This window comes from Anoplolepis gracilipes, chromosome 11 (assembly GCF_047496725.1).
Source record: "Anoplolepis gracilipes chromosome 11, ASM4749672v1, whole genome shotgun sequence".
NCBI lineage: Eukaryota > Metazoa > Arthropoda > Insecta > Hymenoptera > Formicidae > Anoplolepis > Anoplolepis gracilipes.
Genome location: NC_132980.1, coordinates 4985822 through 5009089, shown reverse-complemented (window position 1 = coordinate 5009089; position 23268 = coordinate 4985822). Strand labels below are relative to the sequence as shown.

General features: G+C 36.4%; 1 protein-coding gene across 1 annotated transcript; it reads right to left on the bottom strand.

Annotated features, from left to right (window-relative positions):
* Nucleotides 1-4224: 4224 nt before the first annotated feature.
* Nucleotides 4225-6035, bottom strand: LOC140670845 (uncharacterized). The gene is made up of 2 exons (XM_072901630.1): nt 4957-6035; nt 4225-4643 (listed from the first exon to the last, which is right to left on the bottom strand). The coding sequence occupies exons 1-2, from the start codon at nt 6029-6031 to the stop codon at nt 4225-4227; spliced, it is 1494 nt and encodes a 497-aa protein (XP_072757731.1). The 5' UTR covers nt 6032-6035.
* Nucleotides 6036-23268: the final 17233 nt, after the last annotated feature.

Genomic DNA, 23268 nt, shown 5'->3' with positions numbered 1-23268 from the left:
TATTTTTTTATTAAATAAAGATAAAGATTAACCAAATTGTAAATAATCACAATAGTAATAGATAGTAACACACACATATTAAAAAATGTATTGCTAAAGTAAAATATTACTTATACAATGTATTATTAAAATATTATTAATGTAAATTAAGCTTTTAAAATTATTTATACAACTTAATTAAAATTAATATTAAACTTGAATCAAAATCAGTATTTATTTTATTTAAAATTAACTTAACGTCTCAAAATGTTTAATAAATTACACTTAATTATTATTGACATAAAGTAGACGTCATGAATCTTATTTGTTGAAAATATTAACATAATATATTTGTTATGTAAAATTAAAAGAGTAATAAAAATTTATTTCTTTTTATACCTAACCTTATTGATACATTTTTCTCTACCAACTTATTTTCAATTTTTAATAAGTTAATGTTACTATATAATGCTTAAATAAACAGAATAAATATAATTTTAAGAAATATGTTTGAAAAAGGTACAATAACTGGTGTGTGACGCTGGCATCTTCGTGGAAATTTTTTAATTGTTGAGAGTTCTGGCTTTATTTTTAATAATTTTAAGCTTATGGCACACGATGCTTTTTCGTGCTGGATCGCATTCCAAGCATCGATAATTTGACAATTTTTTTAACCGAAATTATTATTGGTCAATTATAATGCAAATCAGAAATCATGTGCAGCAAGCTTTACAGTTTTTTATAGATTAAACTAAAATAGTACTGACCATTAAATAAAAAAAAGCTTAAAACCAACCAAGTTATTGCGCCTCACTTTGTTCTCTGACGATTTTTTAAATTTTTCTTATTAAATTTTAAAAGTTTAAGAGTTCTACAATAGTTTTACAAAAAGTTCTGTGTAATAAATTAATAAAATATTTATTTAAAAAATTAGATCGCCCGAGATATTTTGATAATAATCTATTGATAATAATTTTTATGTATAGGATTCTTTTGTATAATTAATCGCAAATAATACAAAATTTTATTTTAAAATTTATAAAATTATCAAAATATGATCAACTCACTTCTGTACTTATGTTGTCTCGAGCGATCTAATTTATTTAATAAATATTCTAAAAATTTTCACGCATTAAAACTCTCTTTGTAAATTAAAAACGATCTATTGAATAAAACATCAACTAAATGTAAAATTAATATTAATATAAAATATATTAATATTATATATAATTTTATATATATTTTATAAATATAATATTATATATAATAAAATAAAAAATATTATTATAAAAAATTTTAAATAAAAAGACATACCCCTGATAAAATTTCTTTTCCCAAAACTTCTTTGTCAGTATCTTCTGGAATCTTTTACATGTGGAACTAAAACTTAAAGCATCCTCAATGCTAACGTTTTCATCTTCTAGAATGAGTTTAATCACTTGTCGGGCAAGCGTGTTATCGCCATTGAAAAAAAATTTAACAAAACACAACGTAGTTTATTTATTGATTTTTATCTAATTTTATATCACTAATTTCGTTATATAACTTATACGTGAGCTCAAATAGTTTATTGTAGCTTACAGAGTGTACTAACACTGTTGCAACGGTTCTGCAGTAACTTTCATAGCCCTTCCACAATATCAAGTAACAGGCAATAGGAACAGGGAATAATACAAACAAGAAAGAGAAAGATAATCTTTTTCTTTTTTTCTTGCCTCTGTTATCCTTGTTCCTATTGTCTGTATCTAGCATTGTGCATAAGTCTGTATCTTCTTTTACAATTGTTCCAGACTGGATGTATTTCCTTTTTAGTCAGAAATGCTTCTAAGGATTTGACTAATCAATTAGAAGAAAGAATAAAGATTCCTTTATTGTGATTGGTCATATATATATATATGTATACAGGGTGTTCCATTTTAATTCCTCCAGTGAAATATCTCGAAAAATATGGAAAATTCGAAAAAATGTTTCAGACAAAAGTTGTATGGTTTCTAGGGGGACATAAGATGGTGGATAACATTTTAACTTTTTCACTTAACCAGTAATAAAATACTTAATATTTTTAATATAAAAAGAATTGAATTTTTATTATTGTAAACAATTGAATTACGTCAACTAATTTTATTACGTACAATTAATCACCGATTAATATAATCAAAATTTAATCAAAGTAATTTTTGTACTCGCAAAATGAGATCATCAAATTAATATCAAAATTTAAGAAAACCTTTTTAAATAAAAAAATATCAATAATTAATACACGTGAAATACATACACACACCACACATTTTTTTGAATATTAATAAGTAGTTTCAAGTTACATACATATATACATCAATTTATGGCAGATTTTTCTTATTTTATTTATAGATAAAAATTTTATATATCGAAATGTCGATGCTACCATAGTTTCTGAATACTTTGATACATTACATTGTATTAAAAAAAGATGTTTTAAAAAACAGACATTATTCGACATTTTTTTGTACACACTGTTATTAGAATTACTTTTTCTTGGTTGTCTTTCCGAAAATGATGCTTCGATTTAACGCAAATTTTGTAAATAGCTTCCTTTCAATCAAAAAATATATATTAAAAAGCTTATTTGCAACTCAAAAGTCAAGCAATTTTTCAATATTTTTTATATTTCCTATACATACATATATACATATTAACGTACAATTGCGATGACATTTATGCTGACGTATTTTTACACAGTCTTATGACTATCAGTTATATTAACAGTGCGTGTTGTTTACATCTGCGAGTTACTCTGGGTCGCAATATTAATAAATAATATAATATAAAAAATACATAGTTTGCAAAGTGATTCATTAATTTATAAAGAAATACATAAATATGAAAAAATGTTAAAAAGCAAGCAAATTTATATTTTTTGACATTTTGAATACGAAATACTGTTTATAATGTGCAGTTTTACATGGATTTTAAATTTTCTACACAAAACGAGAATTTAATAATATATAATATAATCCAGTATTAGAATTTTCGGGATAAGGTTGCAGATGCAGAGAAAAAGGCGGAGCCTCTTTCTTGCCAAAGCATTTGCTACAATGTAAATAAATCAAAATCTGATATAAGAGATGTACTAAATATACATGAAAGTCGAATTACGTATCATTAATATAATTTAATGATTAAACGAACTTACCTGTAAGTGAAGTTCTATCATAATTGTATGAAGCGCCTCTTCCGAAAGATAACAAGTAGTACTCCTCAATTCCATGCCGAGGGCGCCACAATATTTAAAGCTAGAATAAAAAATACTTCTCCATCTAGGCGTTATCCTCATTCCATCGGGCCCAATACGTCATTCCTTTGAAAGATCCATAGTCGTAGCCTAATAAGTTCTACGGGGTTTGAATTAATCAAACATGGGTTTAGGGAGGGACTCATCTTTCGGAAGAGGCGCTTCATACAATTATGATAGAACTTCACTTACAGGTAAGTTCGTTTAATCATTAAATTGTATTTCGCGCCTCTTCCTCAAGATAACAAGTAGATGTTTAAAGTTGGCTACGGCTATAAAATTATATAAAAATAAAGTTAAAATTATATTATACAATTATTTATTGTAAAATTAAATGCAGTTATAAGTGCGGAAAGGAAAATTAATCAAATTAAAACGTTCTTAATTTCCGCTCTAACTTTTCTTACATATCTAATATTGCTTGCCCAGAAGTTCTCAAATCTTGGACGATGGGTCTATCGTAAAATCTTGTGAAGGTCGTTGAATTTTTTGTCCAACCTGCCGACTTCCTAATTATGTCGAAATTAATGCCTTTGCGTTTTGCAGCAGATGTCGACGTATGTCTGGTGCTATGCGCGGAAAAAATATCAGTGTCAACACCACTTTCATACAAAATATCTTTAACCCATCGACTAAGAGTTTGTTTTGAAGCTACCTTAAAAAGTTTTTTAAACGAAATAAACAAGACAGTTATGTTATTCCTAAAATCTTTGGTCCTTTCTATATAACTTAAAAGTGTATTTGCTGGACAAATATTCGAATTTTCTTTGTAAAAGGGCAAATTTAACACTGGTTGAGTTTTACCTGGTCTAGAGGTTTTGATCCTCTCAGGAATTTTAATCTCTATTAACCTTTCCTTGATCACTATATTCTCGATATTAATCAAGGACAAGGTTTGAATTCTTTGCCCAGTAACTAAAGCCAATAATGTTATTAGTTTCTTACTTAAAATTTCTAACGCTAAGTCCTTATTCTTAAAATTTTTTAAATAATCTAGAATTCCAAGTAGATTCATATTTCGGTTTTGGAGGTTTCAATCTAAATAGCCCTTTAAAAAATCTCTTTATTAACTCATTTTGCCCTACTTCTGGACCTAAAATGAGTGAAATGGCTGATCTCATATTATTGAGAGATCCGTAAGACGCTCCTTTATTGAATTCTTCAGTAAGGAACTTTATAATATCCGTAATTTCTGTTTCATAAAAGTATTTATTCTTTTCCTTGCAATATCTCCACCATTTCTTCAAGGAGCAATCGTATTGCTTTAAGGAAGATTCGCTAAGGAGGACATAGTGATTTTCACGGATTTCTCGGGAATACCTTTTAGCAAGAAGGTTTTCCTGATAATAGCCCGGCCACCAGGGTAAGCGACTTCCAAAGAGGATGTGGTTCCCTATCAGGTGAAAGCAAGGTGTTACTGTCGGGTTTAAAAATCAAAATATCTGATTTTTGCATCGAGAAATATAACGGAAACCATGGTTGAGCTGGCCAATGTGATACTACCACTATACCTTCCGCTTCTTCCGCTTTAATCTTTTGTAAAACTTTAGCAATTAAGATAAATGGTGGAAAAGCATAAAAGAAAAAATTTTTCCAATTTAAGGTAAATGCATCTACTGCTATAGAGCCTGGGTCTTTCGTCCAAGATACATAATCTTTACATTTATTATTTATTCTTGATGCAAACAAATCTATGTCAGGATTACCTAATCTTTTAACGATCTTCCGAAAAGCTACATCAGATATTTCGAACTCTGTTTCTTTATCCAATCTTCTGGATTCAAAATCCGCTACTGCATTATCTTTTGATGAAATATAAGACGCAAAAATGAATAGTTCACGTTCTTCACACCATTTCCAAATGGTTTTAGCAAGATCGCTAAGCTTTTTAAATCTTACACCACCCATACGATTTATATAAGCAATTGCAGTGGTGTTGTCAATTCTTAATAGAATGTCACAATTCCTAAGATCTTTGGCAAAACATTTGAGTCCAAAAAATGCCGACAAAAGTTCTAAATAATTGATATGGTGTAACCTTTCGGATTCATTCCACAATCCATGTGTTCTATTAGTACCACATGAAATCCCCCAACCAGTGAGGGAGGCGTCTAAGAAAATTTCGAACCTAAAACTTCGACTAGCCAAGCTTGAATTTCTATGCAAAACGTTTAATTCCCACCAAGCAAAATCACTTTGTAAATCTCGAGCTAAATGCATTACTGCTTCATAATTGCCCTTTGTTCTCAAAAGCTCCAAGTATTTTTCTCTCTCGAGATTCTTTACGTGTGCCCAACTGTATTTGATAGCAGGGCAACAAGACACTAAGGATCCTATCAGTTGTGCAAATTCTCTAATTTTACATTTATCTAATTTTTTGAAAATTTTAATTTGATTCTGGAGCTTTTGTCTTTTTTCTTGTGATAACTCCAATGTCATATTTCGTGAATTTAGAATAAATCCCAGAAAAGTACAAGTTTGTGATGGAATTTTACAACTTTTTTCTTCATTTATAATAAAACCAATCTTTTCTAAAAACTCTACAGATGCCTTAATATTTCTTAAACAATCTGAATATGTATTACTTAAAAGTAATAAATCATCAAGATAAATGACTAATAGAAACCCTAAATTTCTTAAATAACTTATCACCGGTTTCATAATTTTTGTGAAAACATATGGCGCTGTGTTGAGACCAAAAGGCAAGCAATTAAACTCATAGAGGCTGTTATCAAATGAAAATCTTAAATATTTTCTAAATTCTTCATCAATAGGAATCATGTAATAAGCATCCTAGAGATCCAATTTTCCCATAAACCAGTTTGGGCTTATCAATTTACAAGCTACTTTATAGTCTTCTAATTTAAAGTGATCCGTTTTGATAAATTCGTTTAATCTTTTAAGATTGAGAATCAACCTACTTGAATCATCTGATTTAGGTATTAAAAATATACCAGATAAAAACTGATCTTTCTGTGCGTGACACTTACTAACAGCCCCTTTTGAGATTAACTTCTCGATGTGATTTTTCACTAGCGTTTTTTCTTTTAAGGATCATGCCGGTTCTCTAGGAGTCGAATTTTGAACCACAGTTTTAGCGAAAGGAATTTTGTATCCTATTATCCAGTCTAAAATCCTGACATCAGAAGTTAGTTTTTTCCATTCCTCTAAGTACAGTTTCAACCTGCCAGCCGGACTACTTACATAATTTAAGTTTTCTTCTGCGTTAACGTCTATGACTGGGAGTTGTTGCGGTCTCCCCCGCTCTGATTTCCCCAGTCTTTCTTGTTGAACTGGTTTCTGTAATTCTTGTTCCGGTACCCGCCTGACATTCTGGCTTTGAAAGGCTGACGTCGAGGCGGAACTTTCGAATTTTTTGGCCTCTTTGTGTTCTTCAGTTTTGCCTTCAATTCCTTACCGGATCGTTCGATTGATTTTGCTGCTTTTAGTCTTTCTCCCAACTTCTGGCCAAAGAGCCACTCATCGGTTTTTGCTTCCTCTAGAGTATCTTTTTGAGAGCTACTAATTGCAGCTAAAATTAGACTCCTACGAGTCAGGGTTTCATCCCTCTGTAAATCCGCCAATAATCGTGCAGCCTCACTAAGTTTTTTTACTAGAGTAATTTGTGAGAGCGATAATTTCTCATCTTGCTTGTTATTAATGACATCCACAATAACACCACCCAGCAAGGCTAGGTACGCCGTGATCTTCTTTTGTTTGATCATGATACGATCGTCACGCTTTGTTGATGTTTCACCTATTGAGACCTTAATCTCCTCGTTTAATTTTGGAGGATCAATCAAGACACAATTCTTTGGCGGTACATGCTCCTTGAGCAACTTCTCTCTCTCCTCTTTTGGTAATCCTTTCTTTAAAATATCCTCCAGTCGAACAGCAATGCTTTTTGGGATGGCTGGAGCTAGTACTCTATCTTCCGCAACCCGTTTGCCAATTGCCTCTAAGATCTCCAGATTCAGGTCTTCAACGATGGTCCCTTCTTCCTGACTCGGGATATCAGTTTTCTGGATCTCAGAGGGTGCCTCCACACCTGATACTATTGGCTGATTTCTTATGGTGTTTTCCGCCGATGTTGCGATAGTGTTATTAGGAGGATCCTGGGAATGATTTGAAGTCAAACCCTCGCCTTCTGTCAGTTCCTGACTGAACTCGCCGTATATTGAAGGTGATGTATCTCGTAAGGATCTAGGTGGAGATCTAGAAGGGCTCTGTGACAGATCTTCTAAGTTCGTTTCCTTGAACGACCTCAATCGTTTCCGACCAACCTCTTTTGATTCCATCTCACGGCTACCTAATAACCATAACCTTATTTTTAGAATCATTTTCAGTTTATACGAAAATTCAAGATTATTTTTACATTAGGTTGGTGATCCACCTTCATTAAATGATAAGACCGTATGTCTTACGAGATATGCCAAGAAAATGTATTTAGTATACCTCTTATCTTGGAATAAAGTCTCTCACAGGTTAGAGCCTGTGAGTCGACAAGATTAAATTTAGACATGACTAATTTATGTATAAAAACACTGCCCTTTATTATCTAATAATTAGATGTGTGTCTTTCGTCTCTGAGACAAGGCTCGCTCACAGGTTAGAGCCTGTGGCCCGTCAATAGGCTGGGCCTATGACGCGACGAATGTTTATTTAACCAGTGAAAATAATGCAATGTTTATTCATCACTCTTTTCGAGCGTGAATATTTTTCGTCTTGAGATAAATCTCGTCCCCAGGTTAGAGCCTGTGGCTCGTCAATAGGTTAGGCCTATGACGCGACGAATGTTTATCAAAACTGTGAAAAAACAATGCAACGTTTCTTCATCACTCTTTTCGAGTGTGAATACTTTTCGTCTCAGAGATAAATCTCGCCAACAGGTTAGAGCCTGTGGTTCGTCAATAGGTTAGACCTATGACGCGACGAAAAAGTATTATATTTTAATATCCTATTCTTTCCTAACGGATATACATATGTATACCCCCCCCTTTTCTTCAAGGGGTCTAAATTTATTACCGCTTGTTCGTCTGACCTGATACTTACTTGAGCGTTTTCTCTGTAACCGATCTTTATGTCTTTTAAAATCCTTTAACAGTCGTTTCATCTTCTTTACTAATCTATTTTCCTTGAATTCATCCTCCGAATCCGCTCTGTACTTTCTCTTTCTCATTATCAATCTATCGATGTGATCACCTCGGCACAAAAACAAAGAATGACGTATTGGACCCGATGGAATGGGGATAACGCCTAGATGGAGAAGTATTTTTTATTCTAGCTTTAAATATTGTGGCGCCCTCGGCATGGAATTGAGGAGTACTACTTGTTATCTTGAGGAAGAGGCGCGAAATACAATTGGTTAAATTTAGCAACAAGCTGTCGGAATAACCACTGAAATATTTGATAGCACCTTCTATTTTTTGATTCAGACTGTATTTTTTTAGAAATAGTACATAATTTGTTGTTTCATTACCATTCTTTTTGCATATATGACCGCGTGCTTCGCATCGCTTATGTTTGCCAAAAACATGGCTAGGAATGTTCAATATATCTTTTTGTAATTCCATAGTCTTATGATGTTGAGGTGTTTGTTCCTCTTTTCTCAGTAGCTCGGCGGCCTTTTCTATTTCTTTACGCATATTTAAAATGTTGTGCTCTACAACATTTTGCAATTTTACAAAACCACGCTGTCTCTGCATGGTTTTTGGCTGAGTCGTCTCTACCACAGCTTTCAGTTTTTTATATAAATTGTGAAGCAAATGATGAATACATTCTATTTTACTATCACATTATGTTCACTGTATGGTCTGTTATCAACAATGGCCTGATATACACTACTGTCACCATCGGCAACAATAGTTTTGTAAATCAGTCCATGCATTTCGGGGCTACATTTGAAACCTTCCACGCTCGCATCGCTTTCTATACTTCTAGAGCTTGCGTTGCGATCAAAGTTTTTGTGAGCTCTTGGTTCAATACCTTTACGCTCTGCCACATCACATAATGTGCAGTACTTATTACGGATTCTGACGAAGAGAATCTTTCCCGTGCGGTAACCAATTATGGCTCCAATACCGGAAAGAGAGTCGTAGGCGTTGTCGTACGATCTCTTCATTCAACTACCATCTGTTACTACTGTTATATACGGAATACCATTTATAACTTCGTTTTTTTCTAGAGCGAGCTGTTTTTCAACTTCGGCAGCCATTTTAATATTTTCAATGGCTGTCTTTTGAAAATCGTCAACTACATTCTCTCTGTATTTGACATAAGTTGTTTCGGATATGCATGGAATATTTACGGCTGCACACAGCTCTTCAAGCTGGGCATAACTAATTCCCATTGTAATAGTGCCTGTAATACAGCAGCTGTATTAATGTCTGTTACGTCCAAACTCGGGAAGGATGAGTTAAAAGGAAGGGCGTAACAGCCAGCTCTCGAAACCGTGCGGGATGTAGGTTTCGAGTCGAACAAATTATCAGGTCCAAAAATAAGTCAATGATAATGAATATCGCTATTACTCGTTATTTTGGACATTCGTTGAAAGGTCCTTTTTGGTAAAGGAAATTAATCCTTATTACGCGGGATAGGACTAAGTGCAATCTTTCGACTGCTTGAGGGGTTAGAAGTCACTGAGAGAATATTAATATTACATAAATTTATTCATAGTTTTAAAAGTATATTACATAAAATCATTGTCAAGTTTGGTTATAAATATGTGTATAATATATATATGTGTTGTGACCGTATATATTTTCGGTGAATTACCGTGTATGCTCCTTTATACAATTTGGCCGGTGGACTGGCCTACGGCACACCTTCGGCGCGAGCGCTTAATTAGTCGGAAATTCTTTCTACAATGACGGTAATTTTTGGGCGCCAGGCGCGAAAATCCGCACCGTCTCCAATTAACACGATATTCATATGTTCCGCGAAAAATTCTAAAGTAATTACGACCGTGACGGTAGCTACAACGGCTAGCCAGCACACGATACTTACGATAATATGAATTTTAAGATTTCTGCAGTACTGATACCGAAGTTTAAATTAGACTGGGTGGAAAAGACGGATGACCAAAAGGAACTTACAGAGATGTTAAAGTCATGTCCAATCTTTTTGCAATGTTTCTGAAGATAAAGAGTCATCTTGCTGATACAGTTGATGATTTTTTTTCATTCAAAAAAAAGAAAACAATTACACAGTTGAGCAATTCGGTATCCTTGATGGTCGAAAATTATCTATTTAGTAATAACTATGATAATATACAACAGTATCCAATACCATTAAAACGTGCGTTCATAAAGTATAACACAACAGTGCCATCCTCAACGCATGTTGAATTTCTGTTTAGCGCAGGTGGCTTACTTTATGATGATTTAAGAGGAAAAATTACAGACCGAAATTTTGAAATGATACTTTTACTAAAATTTAATAAGCATTTATAATTATATAATTTTATATATATATATATATATATATATATATATATATATATACACATAACCTTATATATAAATATTGTAAATGATAAAATGTAATCGATTATCCAGGGATATCATTTAGTTTCATCAGTCAGTAACGAGAAGGGAAAAGGAAGGGCAAAAAGGATTCTACATTTGTCAATGCACTTTTTGTAAAAGTTAAGTTAAACATTTTGTTCATAACGGAGCAGATCGCAAAGTAAATATATTACGAATATTCCGTGCAATAACATGGATAGCTTTAATCGAGTCCTTGATTACACAATTTTGTAATAGGAATTCCTCTGAGCTACAACTCTTGTCAAATTAATTCAGAATCGCCGCGCTAACCAATTCGCCCACATTGTGGGAGTTTATCTCCCCTAATCGCAAGTTGACAACGCGAACCAAGTCAAACGCAGTTTATGGCAAACGGTCGCTCGAAGGAGGGAAAACAAAAAACAATCTGAAAAATACTGGAACAAAAGATGACTTTGATTATCTCGATATCGGACACGCTAGAAAATTTTCGAATATTCTACAAGTTTGAGCATATAAAACCTCCTCTGAGTGATCGGCTCGGCGCACGTGATCCCGAACCTCCGAGAGATAGTGTGTTACTCTTTCCGTCAAACTTTTGCGAATAAGAAGAACGTGCTCTCTTCTAACGTCTGTAGCTAGCGGACCGCGATTCGAATTCTAAGTTCGAGAAGCCGACTACTCCGATTTAACCGTGGATCAATTGCTCAGCGAGCTCAACTCGTCGCACTCTTCGCCTTGTAAACGCAGCTCGTAATTGTGTCGCGACCGATTTGTAAAATTGTGTATGTAGACTTTTCTTCTTTACCGCTTTTCGGCGTTCAAGCCCATCTCTACGGGAAGATTACTCGCACTTGCAACAACCTTCACCAAGCCGACGCCGCTAAAATAACTCGAGGCCTCGTCAAAGCCTGCCTGCAGAGCCTGAAACGTAAATGGAGCAAATTCGATAAGATGAACTCTTTCCTCGCCGAGACGCTCTGGCCGATTATGAATATTTTCGGCAGGACTTACCCTTCATTGCCGAGGAAGCCTACCTGCAACAGAAGGGATTACTCCTGGAGAAGCTTCAAGCCTTCCAAGACAAGGAAGCGAAGCAAAGTACAAGCGCCGATTCATCGTCTGCCCTTTTACGCACCACGCTGCCTCGCATTCAATTGCCACACTTCTCGGGGAAGTATAAAGATTGGCCGATCTTTCGCAACCTCTTCGTCTCTATAGTAGAGAAGGATCACGTTATAAGTCAGGTAGAAAAACTTCATTACTTAAAAACATACTTGAAAGGCGAAGCGGAATTTTTGATCCGCAATCTAGCCACGACTTCAGAGAACTACAATCGCGCATGGAGCACACTTAGTGCTTATTATGAAAATAAAGAACTGGTGTGTGCTTATTTTGCTAATTTTCTCGCGCTTACTAAAATGACAAACGAGCCGGTAACGGAATTATGAAAAGTATTTTCACGGCGTCGAGTCTACGGTCAGCTTACTCGAAAACATAAATAGGCCGATATCGACCAGCGAAGACCTCTTCGTATACCTCGTCGTCGAGTTACTCGATACTCGGTCGCGTCGGAAGTGGGAACAGACAACCAGTGGTACAATTAACCCTCTCTCGTACAAGACGCTTGAACAATTCCTAGATCGACGGTTGCTCACGCTTGAATCGATGGTCCAGTTAAGATCAACAGTGTGGCAGCTAAATCCGAGACAACGTCGATATGAAGCTTTCATACTCGTACGCAGGAGACCAAATCAGAAGTATCGCTTGGTCGTTGCTCGCTGTGTCAGAAAGATCATTTTGTGATGTTGTGCGACGCTTACAAGAAAAGGACCGCCGTCGACCGTAAGCAGCACATCGAGAGCAACAACAGGTGCGTCAATTGTCTCGGACGTCATAAGGTCGGTGACTGCGCCTCCAAGAAAAATTGCACTGCTTGTGGTAGCCGGCATCGCACGTTCTTACATAACGCGTTCCGCGCAGTCGAGGCCACTACTTCATTCAACATAGCTCAATGACCTTCAGAGGGTAAAACGGTCGTCCTTCTGGCGACCGCTCGCGTTCGCCTTGCTGATCGAAACGGCACTTGGCATTTCGTACGCGCACTGCTCGATCAAGGATCCGAATCGTCGATCATTACTAACCATCTCGCGACAAGATTGAAATTATTTCGCTTACCGGTGGCTGTCACCGTGTACGGAGTCGAAGGCCATAAGACAGGAACTTCCTGGTGCCAAGTCACTTCACGCTATTTTCCCGCGGTGAAGGCTCGTCAATCGCATTGTCAGCTCTCGTACTACCCTAAACTTACCGCTTATTCCGGAGTAAACACGCTTGGGTCCAAGACTGGGCTCACCTACAGAGAGTGCAGCTAACTGATGTGGACTGCTACACTGTGGATCGCGTTGACCTCATCCTTGGAGCTGACGTTTACGCCGAGATTCTCCTTCCGGGTCTTTGGAAGGGTATTTGTCACGAACCTGTGGCTTAGGAAACAATATTAGGGTGGATACTCTCCAACTTGATTGACGGTAACAACGGAAATACGCTCTCGTTAGTGTCGCGTCACCGACGACCTTCCGAGAGTTGTTCAACGCCTCTGGAAGAAAGAAGAGTCCCTAGAATCCCTAGCTCGATTCCAGTTATCTCCAAGGTCGAGATGGAATACGAAGAGCATTAAGCTTGTACGCACTTCCGGAAACCCGACGGCCGCTATATAGTGAGGCTACCGGTCTCTTCACCACTACCGGACTTCTCCGGGACTCGTAGCATTGCCTTGCGCTCCTTGAAGGGGATGGAGAACCGATTCTTCAAAGACGATTCATTTTATTCCTTGTACCTGGAGTTCAATATGCAAAACTCGGGCACATGACCCCGATCATTAATTCCGCTGGAAGTAAGATCTTCGTACTTGTTACCTACCTCATCACGGAGTTCTGCGAGAATTCAGCGCCACGATGAAGCTGCGTGGTCTTTAACAAATCAGCGACTGTGATAACGGATTCCTCACTTAACTACCATCTCCACAGCGGACCCAACCTGCTACCGGCACTAGCGGACATCCTTCTCCATTGGCGTCGACATCGCTTCGTGGTCGCCACGGATATCGAGAAGATGTACCGCCAGATTTAGAAACGCGGGGGTAGCCTGTAAGGACGTGTGAAATGCATCTCCATGACCAGAACCTGCAACGAATATTGTGGCAAACGAAACCAGATGAGGCAATACAGGAGTACCATCTCAATGCCGTTACTTACGGATTAGTCTGTGCCCCCTTTCTGGCGCATCCTGCATCAGCTTGCCGATAACGAGATGCTGAACTATTCTCTGGGCGTCGCGGTTTTCCGCACGGAAGTTTATATGGACGACATCCTTACCAATTCTGCTACATTAGTAGAGGCCAAAGAGTTGCAGTAACAATTAGTGCGCATCTGCAAGGCGGGCGGCTTCCCTCTGAAGAATTGGTCGGCGAACTACGCTGCTCTACTCGAAGACGTTTCGGTCGCTGCGCATCTCTAGAGGACGAGAACACCAAGCGTCGAAGGCCTTGATGGTAATCTTCGTCTGTTTAAGTTAATGCGCCATCCACCTGGACATCGCTTCCGACTACTCCGCCAAAGCGTTCCTGGCCGCCTTGCGTCGATTCATCGGTCATTGCAATTTATGCCAGGTGTTCTACAGCAACTGCGGCACGAACTTTGTAGGAGCCGACTCAAAGCTGTGCGCTCTCTTCTCCACCAGCAACAAGGACAGACATCGCATCACCTTCTATCTGGCTGAAGAGAGAATAGAGTAGCGATTTAATCTCTCACCAGCGCCTAACTTCGGCGGCTTATGAAAAGCAGCTGTTAAATCTGTGAAACACCATCTTCGCCGCGTTATCGCGGACGCCAAGCCTACCTTCGAGGAAATGGCCACGCTCCTCTCTCAGATCAAGTCCTGTCTCAACTCTCGGCCGCTTCAAGCCTTGTCGGATGACTCAGAAGACTTCGAAGCTTTAATTCCGGGCCATTTCCTTATAGCGCTGCTCTCAACTCCATTCCGACGTCGCCATCTAACAAAAAACAAAGGATACCACTCACCCAATGGCAGCTGCTGCAGCAGATGCAGGAAAGCTTTTGGACTCGAGGATCCCGGGAGTATCTCCTTGGCTCACGAGCCCAAATGGGTCAAGGCGAACAAGGAGATCTGCGGCGGCTGACTGTGCCTCCTCAAAAACGAACTGTCACCGCCTAATAAATAGCCAGAATCGAGCGGCTACATCCGGGCAAGAACGATCACACCCGCGTAGTCAGCGTTCGCACTGCTTCTTCCAGCTTCACGCGGCCAGTGAACAAGTTCCTTTCCACGAGCCCCGACGTCAAGACGGATCTGGACCCTGAGCGCCAGGCTTAAACCGAACGGTTCCGTTCACTGATTATTACCGCCAATCACCTTATATGTTGTTAATTACTCACCTTATTATACATTAACGGCGACATTTTCTATACGCCCGAAGCAGCAAAACTTCAAGGCAATCGCCGTCTCAAAACTCTTAGGGAGCCCGTTATCCGGACACCACTGGCCGTCTACTTACCTGTTCGCCTACCAGAGAAGTTTCCCTACAGACACCGCGATAGCTGCCGTCTTCACCTAAAAATTTCACACTGCAGGCCGCTAGGAGCTTCACTGCACTGCTAGACACTGCACTGTACTCCCAAAATTTATACATAAAAAGGTGAGGATATTGCCGCACACTGTCATCAGGACTAGTACGGTATCCACCAAAAGGCCAGCTGATCGCGCTACGCATTGCTATACGTGCTTGTAGGGTGTACTAAATTCCTTTATTTACGCGCGCGCTGCGTGGCCCCACGACCGTGTCTGGTGGGCAGGTTTAGAGCTGTCAAGGACGTCTCCGTCCTATGGTCCCTCATACTAGGCGGGCGGAATGTTCACAATAGAGCAGACCGTGAAGTAAATATATTACGAATATTTTGTACAATATGGATAGCTTTAATCGAGTCCTTGATAATACAATCTTGTAATAGGTATCTCTCTGAGCTACAACTCTTGTAAAATTAATTCAGAATTGCCGCGGCGCCGTGCCTTTAGCCGCGCTAACCAATCCGCCCACATTGCGGGAGTCTATCTCCCCCAATCGCAAATCGACAACGCGAACCAAGTCAAACGCGATTTATCGCAAACGGTCGCTCGAAGGAAGGAAAGCAAAATCAATCTGAAAAATATTCGAACAAAAGATGCCTTTGATTATCTCAATATCGGACACGCTAAAAAATTTTCGAATATTCTAGAAGTTCGAGCATATAAAACCTCCTCCGAGTGATCGGCTTGGCGCACGTGATCCCGAACCTCCGAGAAATAGTGTGTTACTCTTTCCATCAAACTTTTGCGAATAAGAAAAACGTACTTTCTTCTAGTGTCCGCAACTAGCGGATTACGATTCAAATTTTAAGTTCAAGAAACCGACTACTCTATCTAACTGTAGATCAATTGTTCAGCGAGCTCAACTCGTCGCACTCTTTGCCTTGTAAACACAGTTCGTAATTGCGTCGGTGCGATTTTATTCGTTGCGACCAATTTGTAAAATTGTGTATATAGACTTTTCTTTTTTACTGCTCTTGTAAATAAACTGTATATATCAATCATAAAATTAATTAGTAATATAAAGGCTCTATAAATTATAAAATAATTAAGAAATATTTGGCATTAGAACAATAGTATGAAATTGTATAAAAATAACTTATAACCAGATCGAATCTTGTAAAAAAATGTCATATCTATTTGTAAAATTAAACATTAATAAAATTTAGAGATGTACAAAGTGTTTACAAATTAGTCGAACGTTTAGATCAAATTTTTCTGATCCTCTTCAGCGCATAAAAGTTAATAAATTAAATAAGCTATGCTAAATCATTTACAATATGTTTCTTGCATAGTGTTGTACAAAAAAATTTGTTCTTGACTTGCGTATAGATAGAACGTGTGAAGATTTATTTCCATTGTCAATAATGTATTGGTGCATTAGTGACTTCCCCCGGCTTGCTGACAATCATAAAAGTGTACTGACACCGTCAAAACCATGATGGAAAGAATACAAGGTGCATCATTCCGGTGAATGCGCAGTCGTCTAAAAAGTAGAAGGGAGCAATCAACCAATCAAGGAGTGCTCTAAAGCATAATTCTATATGGCTAATAACACTGATTTTTTTTTATCTGTGGGATTGATTAAAAATTTAGACTCCGTCCATGATATGCGCAATGATTTACCTTGTATTCTTTCCATCATGGTCAAAACTTTCTTCCGGTACTTGATTCTTTCTCGCATATATTTTTTTTTAATTTTTTTCGTTGAAAAATTTTATTTTATATGTAGATTCAAAGAGAGGTATGAAATTTCATACTTATATTGCAATGAGGTCAGATTAGTACCATGGCTATCATGAACGTGTTAACGCCACTGATCAATTCGACAACTAATTGTGAATCGTTGAACCGACTAGTCGTATATATATTGTATATATATAGCTGAAAAATGATAAGGATAGCCCCTCCCCCCCCCCACACACACACTGAACCGTGAGAGCAATGCAACAGAAAAAGGGAGAATTATATACATATATAGATATAGTGTGTGTATGTATATGTTGGTCCCTTATCACTTTACCAGTTTTTACTGATCTAATTCTATGAAGAAAAATAGATCTTCGATTTTGCCGAGTCTAAAGAATTATGTAGTTCTATCCTTTCCTCTTATTTCTATTATAAAGTAATGTAACGATACAATTCTTAAGCATTCGCGAAAGAAACATGTTTAAAAAATTTACATGCTGTTTATATATTGAATTATGAGGACGGATTTATAAGCAGCGTAACCTAATGAAAAAGACGTCTGATTACTACGATGCATGTTGCTGGTTCGATTCTTACTATTTGAATTTTTTTTTGTTTAATCTGCATTGAAGCGAATTATTGTACTATTTTTTATTATTTTGACAGAATTATATAATTATAATAATATATAATTATAAATTATAAATTATAACAATTAATTATAAATAATATAATTTTTCTGTTAAAGTAATAAAATACATAGTGCAATAATTTGCTTCATGCAATGTAGATTAAGATATGGCCAATTTATTTAATCTTGTGCTTTCATCCTCAGATAATGAAAATCTTGATGATTATCAAGAACAACGTCAAAGAAGAATATGTAAATAACGTATAAATTATTTTGATGAATTAGATGATATAGAATTTAAAATGCGATTTCGATTAAATAAACATTCTGTATTGTTAATATTAGAAGAAATAAGAGAAGAATTGGAATTTGCTAACCGGTAAGTTAAAATTATACTGTACAATTAAATTACTATATAATTAAATTTTTAAATATTAAGAAAAAGATGAGTAAATACAAAATTTTTTTAGGAATAATGCCATATCTTCTATGCAACAATTATTGTTAACACTTCGAATTTATACAACCGGCATTTCATTTTTGATAATAATGGGTGATTTTTCTGGGGTAAGCACATCTGCGCATTATATAGTTCATCGAGACGTTCATCTGTTAACTTATTTATTTATAACTTTATTTTCAATATATCTTTTCAGATATAAAATTGGTATTCGGTATTCTATTTATAGCAAGCTGCAAAAGATAAATATATTATATACAACATTGAATAATTTAACATACATTATAATTATGTTAATATACAAATATTAGCGAGTTTTTTAATTCATTGATTGATCAATCGATGAATTAAAAAACTCGTTACAGCAACACACACACGCACACACATGCGCGCGCGCACGTACGCACACACATGCACGCACGTACACACACACACACACGCGCGCGCGCGTAATCTATCAGATATCAAAACGTTACTTTTATACAAAAATTTATGCTAACATACTTGGCAAAGTAGTTATGAATTATTTCTGTTTGAGTTGCTGCACCGTTAATTTCGTCGTTATTAATTCTGTTGTTAATGTTGATATTACATTCTCCTAACAGTTCATTCCATGGTAGGGGTACATGCAATTCTGGATCGAGATCTGGCACCGCATCACCAAAAGACATAAATGTGTATGTGAACAGAGGTTTAAATAAAAAGTTACAAAATACATTATGTAATTTGTATGTTATAAAATATATATTTATTATTTAACAGAATATATAATTAATATTATTTTAATATCACAAAACAGGAACATTTTCTTCAAAACTATTTATTAAACTAAAATATATAGTTATTGCAATAACGGAAATATATTTATTTTTCTTAAAATAATTATAAATATTGGCAAAATATGTTTATAAAAATTCAGTCTTTTATAGAAAAAACTAATAATTAATATTTTTAAACAATCTTATTGTGTTGTTCTAACAAAATAAATTAAATATTGTTGATAAAAAAATTTGTTATAGCCCGAGACTATAACTAATTAATATTATATATATATATATATATATATATATATATATATATATATACATTAACATTTATAAGAATTGGTACAGAGAACGATTGCGGAATCGATATTCGCATACCGCGATTAGAGCGTTGACCGCGCGTACCGCTGACATAGCGAGCCGCGCGCGAAACCCGAGACGAAGCCGGAACACCGCGGCGAAGATTGCGAAAGAGTGCAAGCAAGGAAGTCCGACTCTTGGACCCGTTGCGGTTGCACTCAGTGCGAGTTGAGTAACCCAACCGAATTTTAGCACGGTCACTTAACGATATAAAAAACTCACCCGGGCGGGCAGTCATAAAATCGAGTTAAGAGTAATCGTAACTGCAACGGGCAGTTGCGAATCAAGCATTACCGCGCCGGGCAAGCCTCTCAAGAAGGACCAGGATCTGACAACGTCGCAACCAACCGAGAATGCAACCATCGACTTTGTCATAGGACGTAAGATAACATTGTAACACCCCCCACATTGGGAAAAATACAAATATATTTCACAACTATCTACAACGGTGAAGTTAATAAAAAGAAAAACGCTCCCCTGCGCCCTGGCTTCTGCCATCCCAAACTCAGTGCCGTCCCGCGGCACAACAGTTTTATAAAATGTTATATGGCTGTCAGCTTCGTTATGATTGCTGTTTTTTAGGTATAAAAAAATCAAATTCTAATTCAAGTGAAGCTGTTGTCAATGAAAGTAAAAGTAGTTGAATGAATTTTTCGACAGCTTGTGTTCAGTATAGAGTGTGTTAAATAGATACATGCGTTTGCAGAACAAAATCTTATTAAAAATAACGCTGATACTTATCATAGTAATTACATTAACATTTAATAACTAAATATAAAGTGTATATAATTACACGCATAATTTTAATAATATATTTGAAGTCGCCAAAGATGCTCCCAATTGAAACATTCTCCATCGTGAACTTATTCATTGTACGCAAACAAGAGAATAATTTTTGTTGCGGGTCACTTGAACACTGTTTTAATCATCCATATTGTCACTGTATATATTTGATTACCGTTTACAGGATAAACCTAAATGATCTAGTAACGTAATAATAAAGTAGAATCAGAGTACCTCAAACAGATGCTGATTTGGAAAGTATCGTCCTTTGTCCATCACTTGGATCGTAAATTTTTAAATTTAGTCCATGTAAATATTAGCGTGACCAATGTTACCAAAAGTTGTCTAGCGACGTAAAAGTTGACTATTTAAATTGATTGCTGGATACGTTGATCATATTTTACTTGGTGGGTATTCTGTTGAATGCAGTCGCAGAGATCTCGGCAGGACACAACGTCGAAAATGCTGCCAAAAACATAGTCAGAGATTATTTCCAAATTAATCTAAATTAATCACTTTGATGCTAAAGCAGACAAAGACAGCAATAAAAATCTTCTATCTTGTGTCTACATTGGCAATGCAGTGATACACGGTACAGTATAGTCTATTCCAGATTTGCAGGAAGAGTTTCGACGATGTGATTCAAAGTTTAAATGGAAAATTTCTCATCAATCTCTGTAATGATGCCGTCTGCTAAGACAAACAGAGGTTGTTCTTGGAGCCAATTATGTTTTCAATAGCCACACGAGTCTACGTAAGCTCGCATTGCAACAGCTTGTGCAGAGACGATCCTTAAAAGGTGTGATTTACAGAATTGTCTTTGTTAAATAAATAATTCGTGCATCTAAAAATGTCCACTGATCTGTTAATTACATAATTCTTTCATATAGATGTTAAACTAATTTTTTGCCGGTTTTTTGTTGCTTAAAAAATGCATTTATTTTAATAAAAAAATTAATTAATATATCAGTCAAAATATTTTTTATCGTTTTCTATTACTTTTTCGCATCTTTCTGATAAAAGTTGGATTTTGCAATGATAGAGTGGTTTTTTTGAAGCAAGCCATTCATCCACAGTAGATAGATAAAGAAAGTTCTAATCCAGGGATCTGAGGAGGGGGGGAGGTACCAAATACCCCCTGATAGAGGGGGGGTGGACCAAATGTCGCCCCCAGATTCTTGGGGGGGGGGCATACATATGGTTTCGCACGTGGAGGGAGTGTCCTCTCCGACTGACTGCGGAGGTCTGATGGTGAGAGAGAGGAATGTCAACTGTTATAGATAAAATATTCACCCCACTATTTATCCATAATGTATATTTGCAATAAATAATTACGTTCGCAACGTGGTAGAGGGAGAAGGTGCTATAGGCGTTTGCAACGCGGTAGAGGGAGAAGGTGCTATAGGCGTTCGCAACGCGGTAGAGGGAGAAGGTGCTATAGGCGTTCGCAACGCGGTAGAGGGAGACGGTGCTATAGGCGTTCTATATAGTGTAGGACAAGGAGAGTATGATGTCGTGTGAGAAGGAAGGCGCTGTATGTGTATGACAAGGGAGTACATAATGATAGGAAAAAGGAGAGCATGATGGTAGAAAAAGAAGATATGTGTGCGAGATAAAGAATAGAGAGAAAGGAGGATAGCGAGAAGGAGAGCGTGTTATGGGGTGCGAGAGAAAGAATAGAGAGGAAGGAGGATAGCGAGAAGGAGAGCGTGTTATGGGGTGTGAGAGAAAGAATAGAGAGGAAGGAGGATAACAAAGGAGAAGTAAGACGGAGGCTAAAGCGTATGCGAGAAGAAGATAATTTTGTATGTTAATTTTTATAATATTAAATGTTATCTTATTATATATCTTATTATCTAATATAAAGCAAGAAGGATGGAATAGATGAAGAAGGCGCAAATAAGTAATATATATATACATTTTTTTATTTAAAAAGTGTATATGTGTATACATATAAAGAGTGTGTGTGCGTGTGTATGTTTTAAAATTAAAAATATAAAATATAAAAAGAATTAAAATTATAATACAAAATTTATAAACTAAAAATCCGTTGGAGCAAGGCGCCAAGGGAACTCGTCATAGCTGCGTCTGTAACAGAAATGAACATTTTTTATCAGTACTTTAAAAAATATTTAAAATTTGCGCATACTTACATTACGAAGGACTCCTCTCCGAATAGCCTGCGGAGGTAGAATATATCCGCAAACGCATGCGGAAACCGCGCTTCGAAATCTCAGGTCCCGGAACATCATCACGTACCCATGCGTAACAACAATAGTTTTTGTTGTTTTCACACATAAGTCCTCGGTGTATGTGCGACACTTTATACAATAATAGTTTTTGTTGTATTCACACACAAGTCTTAAATCATACAAATCAGACACATATTACAAGGTAATATTTGATATAACGGATTTCGACACTTGCTACAAAATAGTCCGAGAATTAATAAGTAAATATTAATTGAGTGTTCCCACACAGCACGAATCTCATCAAAAAGGTACGCCATTCTTATAAAACATGATGCGCAGAAGTAAGTATCATCTGTAGTTGCATAACAAAAATATATGCAGCACATCCTTTTTAGTTCATTATACGAATTAATTTCCGGTAAGTCTATATCACGATAGATTCTTTCCTCGAAAACACTTTCGTCACTCTCATAGTAACTGTCCTCTAAGGGTTGTACTTCAATGTTCAATCCCTCTTCGTCAGAATTGTCTATATTATTTTCAATATCATCTAAACCGATATTCCCAATATTATCATTATTTTCATCATCATCACTAGATAGTTCTAAGAGTGGCACTTCATTATCCGATTCCTCTTCGTCAGAAATGATCATTAAATAATTATCTCCATTATTTTCATCCATATTTGGAAGACACAAGCACAATGTACAGATTTACTCGCGACACGAGCACAGTGTATAGACTTACTCGCGACAGGAGCACGTAATAAACTTCTTCTTAGAGCGTAGAGAAAAAACTAACCATGCGCCACGCGCATTTATCTCAAATATATATAACACAAGATCCCATATCTCATCTCTTTCTAAATAGAGTATCTCTTTCTAAATATACTGTGCATATGATCCTATGAAAGGTAAACGTCTTAGTTTGACTGAGACTAAGATAGCGCGAGGAGGAGGAGGAGGAGGAAGAGTCGTAGAATAAAATAGT

Excerpts from the sequence above, each read along its gene's own strand:
- LOC140670845 (XM_072901630.1), bottom strand. The coding sequence starts at position 6,031 with ATGATTCCTATTGATGAAGAATTTAGAAAATATTTAAGATTTTCATTT. Across the intron at positions 4,644-4,956 it reads GAAGATCGTTAAAAGATTAG|GGAACCACATCCTCTTTGGA; the intron begins GTAATCCTGACA and ends TTCACCTGATAG.